This window comes from Oryzias melastigma, linkage group LG22 (genome assembly GCF_002922805.2).
Source record: "Oryzias melastigma strain HK-1 linkage group LG22, ASM292280v2, whole genome shotgun sequence".
NCBI classification, from domain to species: Eukaryota; Metazoa; Chordata; class Actinopteri; order Beloniformes; family Adrianichthyidae; genus Oryzias; species Oryzias melastigma.
In genome coordinates, this window is record NC_050533.1 from 823598 (window position 1) to 831636 (window position 8039).

At 51.7% G+C, this 8039-nt stretch overlaps 1 protein-coding gene across 1 annotated transcript; it reads right to left on the reverse strand.

Moving 5' to 3' along the window:
• Nucleotides 1-1431: 1431 nt before the first annotated feature.
• Nucleotides 1432-7689, reverse strand: krit1 (KRIT1 ankyrin repeat containing; the record flags this gene model as incomplete). Its single annotated transcript, XM_024275196.2, is given in 15 exon segments — nucleotides 1432-1548; nucleotides 1616-1822; nucleotides 1891-1978; nucleotides 2046-2212; nucleotides 2520-2671; nucleotides 4068-4224; nucleotides 4350-4457; nucleotides 4542-4698; nucleotides 5309-5452; nucleotides 5527-5642; nucleotides 5713-5956; nucleotides 6013-6142; nucleotides 6679-6765; nucleotides 6830-6977; nucleotides 7454-7689. Coding segments are annotated over 15 exon segments (2124 nt in total), but the record flags the coding sequence as incomplete, so codon positions are not given.
• Nucleotides 7690-8039: the final 350 nt, after the last annotated feature.

An 8039-nucleotide genomic window follows, 5' to 3' on the forward strand; every position in this document is an offset into this window, starting at 1 on the left:
ACACAAACAACACAAACAACACTAACAACACAAACACGACACAAACAACACAAACAACACTAACAACACAAACACGACACAAACAACACAAACACGACACAAACACGACACAAACAACACAAACACAACACAAACACAAAACAAACACAACACAAACACAAGACAAACAACACAAACAACACACAGACAACACAAACAACACAAACACAACACAAACACAACACAAACAACACAATCAACACACACAACACAAACAAGACGCTCTGTCTCTGTGAGCTGTACCTCCGACAGAACCACCACGGCGCTGAACAAGCCTCTCTGCTGGTCTGGGAGATGAACGCGGTTCTTTAAAGATCCGTTCCTCCACACCTCCATCACACTGTCCCGAGAACCTGAGCAGAACCAGACCGGAACCTCAAAGTCCGATCGTCACCGGTTTCACATCCAGCCAGTCAGAACTTACAGCACCAGAGCATCCCGTTGGAGCAGTGGACCGACTGCAGGCGATCACAGGACAGACGGAACCGTTTCCTGACCTGCAGGTTTGAAGGTAAAGAACGTGAACCGACCGCCAGGTCACAGGAGGTCACTCACGACGTTAAGGGTGGTTTCAATCGGACCTGCAGAGTCGGAACATCCCACACTAGAACCGTCCCCTCTGCACTGCAGGAGTACGCCACCTTGTGACTGAACAGAACAGAACATCCGTGAATGCAAACCGGATCTGATCTATGGAGCTTTCAAGGAAACGATCAGGAGAAAATGAAGGAGAACCCAACAGTGTTTCCAGGTCGGGTCCATCCATTTCTAGTTATCTCTGTTCCATCTTCCCAGATGCTCCTGTTCTAAAGCGGACTTCTCCGTCCTTTTTCCTGAGACATCCTGAAGTCTCTAGTGGTCGTTGATGAACTTCTTCATGTTCTCTGGTGGTAAAGCAGACCGTTCTCCTGACAGAAAACCTCTAGATCTTTACATTCTTCAGCTGGAACTTCCCGTCTGAGATCTCCTCAGTGGTGGTCAGGAGACTCCAGAACCTTCTCCTGGTTCTGCTGGTTTGGTTCCAACAGAACTCCTCACTTCCTACTCCTTGATCAACGTTTGAACTCTGCAGACTGACGTTCTCAGTCCATTGGAAATCTTCTTGTTACCTTTTCCCGTAGATCTTCTGACAGCTCTTTCCTCCTGACTCAGATCCAGGATGGAGGATGAAGATCTGTTGGAGTCCAGAAACTCTCAGAGCTTTAGGTCTCACACTGATTACAGGTGAGGATGGTTACCTGTAGCTGTCAACCAAACTCTTTGGTATCGGCTTGTTTTCAGGAAGTGAACTTCAGAACAGGATCATGTGGGAAGTTCCTGTTGTCCTCAGGATTGTTGACGGTAAATACTCCACCAAAGACCGATAGAACCGTAACTCAGTCCGTGGCTCACCTGCTTGGTGTGCACGATGATGTTCATCTTGTTGTCCCCGCTGTGGATCTGGAAGTACTGGTCGGCGTGTCCGAGTTGCCACATGAAGGTGCCAAACTCCAGGCTGATGAGGAGGACCTGTGGGTGAAGGGACCGGGTCACAGCAGAGCCGGACCTGAGTCCAGGGAGGCGGAGCTTCACCGACCTTGGTCTCCATGTTCATGAGGTGCAGCCCCTTGGTGTTGACGCCCACGTACACGCGGATGACCTTGTGGTTGCTGGCGCTGGCTTTGGTGTAGACCTGGCCGGTGAAGAAGGCGGCGCCGTAGGTGGGGATGTCCCAGCAGTTCTGGAGGAACAGCCGCTGCAGGTGGTGCATCTCCTTACTGACTCCCTCACTGGTGCTCAGAGCCTGCAGGTCAGAGGAGGGGTCAGAGGTCGCGGGGTCGCAGAGAGCCGCGTCACTCGGAGCAGGAGTACTTTGTAGTCGTGGAGGATCCGGTTGGTCCAGTGGTAAGCTTTGCTCTTGACTTTAGAGATGGGAACGATGGACTTCAGGTTCTCCTCACTGCAGACGGAAACGCCTCGGTTAGAGAACAGCCAGGGGGCGGAGCCTAAAGACGCTCCGGCCTTACTTCAGGAAGCCCTGCTTGTGCTTCTTGCTCTCGTAGTTGCCGTAGATGATCTGCAGGAGGAGGCTGGCCAGCGTGATCAGCTTACTGTCCGGGGCGGGGAAGAAGCCCTTCAGCAGGAAGTGGCGAGCCTCGTCGAACAGGATCAGGATGGCCAGAGGGTCCTCGATCTGGAACAGACACAGAGAGGATCTCAGCTTCTCCAGAGTGACCCCTGCAGGACCGGGGAGGGACTGAACCGTGCGGGTCATGACCCTCTGTGGACCTGCGGTCCTGTTCTGCTTCTGTCAGCAGAGAGGTTCAATAGAGAGATACATTTAAGTCAAAGAGGTCTTCTTCATCTTAACCTCTGTCACAGTGGGAGGAGTCAAAAACCCTTATTCACTTCATCAACACGTTCCAGGAAAGAGCTGGATCTGTCAGCTGGTTTAGGATCAGCTGGAGATGCTGCAGAGTCCTCCAAACCCACAGCAATACCTTCTTCTCCGTCTCCAGAGGCAGCCGGACGTCCCGGCGCAGGAACAGCTGCGGCGTCTCCCTCTGAGGGTCCAGGACGGTCAAGTCCGTCACGATCTCGGTCCAGATCCGGAGGTGCTGCAGCGGCTTGTGGTACGGCTTCAACTGCAGGTCTGAGCAACACAGAAGAGCCATGAGGTGGAGCCTGAACGCACCACGCCTCATTCAAGGACATGGAACCGCACAGACAGGAAGTCAAGGGACGTCCTGATCCGATCAGCTGATCTGAGATCAGGTGATTGAATCATCTGATCAACTGATCAGAAATCAGATCTGATTCTGTAGTTTCAGACTTGACTGACATCAGACATCACTTCAGGGATCAGATTTTTATCGATCTGATCAGATCCATTTTTTCCAGATAATCCTCTACCAGAACTCTGCGTATCATGAACGGATCAAGACATTTTATCACCGTCCAGCAGCTGAAGTTTGAGCAGGAGACGCACAGAAAGAGTTCAGTAACGTTCAGAGTTCAGGGATCAATAACTGCTTTAATAAATGTTTAAAACTGACACCAAGTGTTTCTGTTTGTCTCAACGCAAACTAAGACCTATACAGAGATTTTAAAAGAAAAATAAATCTGTTTTTTAATTTTAATCAGAATTGCAGTCAACAATAGGGAATGTCTATAGAGAGCAATATCTGGGAAAAGTGGTTTTAAAAAATCAATAATGAGTAAACTGACAAACGGATCCATTAATGAGATCTGGTCATGAATCTCCATCATCACGTTCATGTTTTTTAATGTAGACATGAATCTGATCAAAGTTTTGAATAATAAAAGAAGAATAAAATGCAAATCTGGCAAAATTTGGATCTGATCATTCACTTTGGTGCATTTTTTAAATGTTTATTAAAGAATCAAATCTGAATTTGATATTGTTAGAATATGTAAATCAAATGACTCAGAATCAGATCCAGGATCAGGATTCAGGACATCCTCACAGCCGCTCCTCCCTCAGAGCGATCCTGCTATCTGCTAAAACGTGAACCGACTGGGAGCTCCCTAGAGAGCAGCTGTTGTCCAGCAGGGGGAGCCCTCACTACAGTACCGGCTCTTCTCCAGCAGAGGGAGCCCTCCATAGAGTACCGGTTCTTCTCCAGCAGGGGGAGCCCTCACTACAGTACCGGCTCTTCTCCAGCAGGGGGAGCCCTCACTATAGTACCAGCTGTTGTCCAGCAGGGGGCGCCTTCACTACAGTACCGGCTCTTCTCCAGCAGGGGGAGCCCTCACTACAGTACCGCTCTTTTCCAGCAGGGGGAGCCCTCCATAGAGTACCAGCTCTTCTCCAGCAGGGGGAGCCCTCACTACAGTACCGCTCTTTTCCAGCAGGGGGAGCCCTCACTACAGTACCGGTTCTTCTCCAGCAGAGGGAGCCCTCCATAGAGTACCGGTTCTTCTTCAGCAGGGGGAGCTCTCCATAGAGTACCGCTCTTCTCCAGCAGGGGGAGCTCTCCCTGCAGGACGGCTGTTCTCCCGTACGTTATCCCTCCGTTCAGACTCACGCAGGTTCTCGGAGCAGATCCAGATGGTGAAGTACTGTTGCGTCTCCGGAGAGAGCCGCATGCCCTCCATGATCTGCTGCACGGTGGTGTTGTTGCCGTGTTTCAGCTCCACCGAGCGGTACGAGTCGTCCATGCGGTAGATCCGGACCTTCTCGTACTGCAGACACAGACCAGCAGCAGAACTTCTTAAAGACTCAACAGAATAAAAGCCCGTTCCCTCTGGTGGAGGCAGAGTGGACCTGCTGCCGTCACAGCGCCTCGTGTGGCGGCGTGTGGACCTACAGGCTTGCTGCTGGCGTGCTGCAGGAGCTTGATGGTCTCCTCCCACTCGTTCTGCTTGTTCTCCTCACACACCTGGAGGGGCGATCTCTTCTGCTGGTCCTCTATGTGCTGTTGGTGGAGATTCAGAACCTCAGTTAGACCATTACTGTTCTACCTGCAGACGGCGTGCAGCCATCGCGGGTCGGTTCTGACCCGGTCGATCTCGGGGTGCTGCAGCAGGAGCTGCACGGTCTCTGCGTGGCCTCCTCTGGCGGCGAAGTGCAGAGGAGAGCTGAGCTGGCCGTTCAGCAGGTTCGGGTTGCAGTTGCCTTTCTCCAGCAGCAACTTGGTTGCCTCCACCTTCCCGTGCCTGGATGGAGGTCAAGGCCAGGGTGGAGGTCAGGATGGAGATAAAGGTTCGGATGGAGGTCAAGGTCAGGATGGAGGTCAGGATAGAGGTCAAGGTCAGGATGGAGGTCAGGATGGAGGTCAAGGCCAGGGTGGAGGTCAGGATGGAGGTAATGGTTCGGATGGAGGTCAAGGTCAGGATGGAGGTAATGGTTCGGATGGAGGTCAAGGTCAGGATGGAGGTAAAGGTCAGGGTGGAGGTCAGGATGGAGGTAAAGGTTCGGATGGAGGTCAGGGTGAAGTTAAAGATAGAGGTAAAGGTTCGGATAGAGGTCAAGGCAAGGGTGGAGGTCAGGATGGAGGTAAAGATAGAGGTAAAGGTTCGGATGGAGGTCAAGGTCAGGATGGAGGTCAGGATGGAGGTAAAGGTTCGGATGGAGGTAAAGGTCAGGATGGAGGTAATGGTCAGGGTGGAGGTAAAGATAGAGGTAAAGGTTCAGATGGAGGTCAGGGTGGAGGTAAAGGTCAGAATAGAGGTCAGGGTCAGGGTGGAGGTAAAGGTCAGAGTAGAGATCAAGGTCAGGGTGGAGGTCAGGGTGAAGGCCAGAGATTCCGGCTGAGGTCCGCCTCACCAGCAGGCGTAGTGGATGGGGGCCCAGTGGTCGCTGTCCAGCTGCTTGACGGAGAAGCCGCCGTCCAGGAGCTTGGACAGCAGTTCGGTGTCGCCCTCACAGGCGCTGCGGTGGAGGGGAAAGTCGTCCACCCACTGGTGCTTCCTGCGTTCAGAGCAGACTTCCTGTGACTGACGGGGCAGCAGGTGTGGGCGGAGCTTCAGGTGAGCGGGGCTTACTTGTCTTCTGCCAAACAGTTGGGCCCGTGCTGCCACTTCTCCCTCTTGGGGATCTGGATCTTGGAGTAATCCGGAGCTCCCAGACCAAAGTAGGGGTTGATGATGACTTTGTCCACCTGCGGAGGAGACGATCTGGATTGAAAACGCCGCCGTAGCGAACCAGCAGCACTGTGGGAAGGTCCTGACCCGGTTGGTGTACTGCAGGTCCGACCCGAACAGCGGGTTCAGGACGCAGATGTCGGCCTTCTCCAGGGACATCATCTTGCTCTTGATCTCCAGAGCGGTGTAGCCCATGTGCAGGTCCTCGGGGCTCCGCCCCCCCTCGCCGCTGTAGGCCGGGTTGCTGACGTTGGTCTTGACCCGCTCCAGCGGCGCCGGCCGGAACAGAGCGGGGATGGCGTGTGGGACCGTGTGCTGCTCCGCTAACCATCTGCAGAGACGTGGATGTCAGGTGATGCCGGTGTCCCGCGGACGCCGCAGACGTACCTGTCCAAGGCCAGCAGCATCCTGGCGGTGGCGCCGCAGAAGTGGGCGCTGGTCTCGCTGCAGACCCGCATGATGTCCTGGAGGCAGTAGAAGCTGGGGCTGCCCGGGTTCTGGACCGGTTTGCTGCTATCTGCTCAGAGGAAGCGGCTCAGCTTCATCGTCGGGGTCAAAGCTGGACTCTGTTTACACTAGAGCTGCCACGATTGGTCGACTAGTCGATGACTAGAATAGTCGATTAGTCGTTACTTTATATTTTACGGAGTCAGATTATAGTAAAGTTGAAAGTTATAATGACATTCTGATAAGATGTATGGACTATTTTGGTATTTAATGAGGTTTTTTAGGCTATTTTGGAGTTTGGGTAACATTTCAGCTACAAGCAGCTATTTATCTAATTTAGGATTTTTACAGTTTTTTGGTAATTTTGGAGTTTAGTTAATAGCTACCTATCATCTTCAGTATCGTCAGGAGCCAAATTCATGCTAGCATCATTATTGTAGCTAATGCTACATATCTGGTTGTTAGTTTAAAGCTAATGATGGTTCAGATGTTTGTCTAACATCCAGTTTGACCCGATTAATCGACTAATGTGAAAAATAATCGGTGATTAGTCGACTACTAAAGTAATCGTCTGTGGCAGCACTAGTTCACACCTGAACGCCTCACCTTTGACTCCAACCGGAACCACGAACAGAGGAGCGCCGTCGGCGCCGCCCTCGGCAGGAAACGTCCTCATGTGGACCACCCTCCTTCCTGCAGAGCAGAGGAGGTCAGCAGAGGTCAGGAGGGGCCGGCTCTCCTGCAGGCGCCTCCTCACCTGCTGAGCTCCCACAGATCGGCCTCATCGTGTCCTCCACATAGTCCAGGATGGACTTGGACTTGTCTCCGGACGGGATCTTGGTCGCCAGCAGAACTTTCTTTCGTTTCTTCTCCTTCCCCTCTGAAGGAACTTCTCTCAGCAGGATCTTTGCACGGAAACAAAGCAGAACTTCAGGTCCAAACGGAAAGCATCCGAACATGAACAGAACTGAAGGTCCAGAACTGATGCTGGAACATCCCAAAACCTGCAGCACCGACTGTGACCCAAAAGTCCGACTTCAGTCAGCAGAGAAAGTTCTGCTAGTTCTGTTCGGATTAATATAAACGAATTGGTATTTTTTTACACAAATTATTAAATTTGTTTAACTTTGACAGTTGTTCACATGACTTCCTTTCAAAATAAAAGACCTCCGGTACCGTATTGGATCGTCTCAAACAGAAACAGTCGTCAGATTCACTGTTGATGCATTTCAGCCTTTAGACCCTAGAATTCTACACTAACATTAGAATATTCATAATCCGGCCCGCCTTCTGCACGGACTGACCTGAGGTCAGCGAGGCTCGTGCGGCCTCCGAGCCTCAGCTCACCGACCTCTGACCCCACCGTCAGTGGCCGTTGTACCTCGTAGGCTTTGGCCTTGTACTCCTTTGAGCTCAGACTGATGGGATTCTTCGGACGGATGACGGCGACAAACACGTCTTCAAGGCTGTCCTCGTTCCCCATCCCGCCGTCCGTCCTCAGAGCCGGCCTGGACTCCGCCTACGGGGCCGCATGCCGAGCTCAGACGCACCTGGAACCTGCTGACCCACACCTGGAGATCACAAGATCTGGAGATCACAAGGTCAGGAGATCACAAGCAGATCATCACAGATCAGGAGATCACAAGATCTGAAGATCAGGAGATCACAAGATCAGATCATCAGAGATCAGGAGATCACAAGATCTGGAGATCACAAGGTCAGGAGATCACAAGATCAGATCATCAGAGATCAGGAGATCACAAGATCTGGAGATCACAAGGTCTGAAGATCAGGAGATCACAAGATCTGGAGATCACAAGCAGATCATCACAGATCAGGAGATCACAAGATCAGATCATCACAGATCAGGAGATCACAAGGTCAAAACAGCACAGATCAAACAATCAGAAAGTTATTCAGATCATATGAACCAGGAAAGGAGATTTCTGAATTCAGTTTTGAAACAA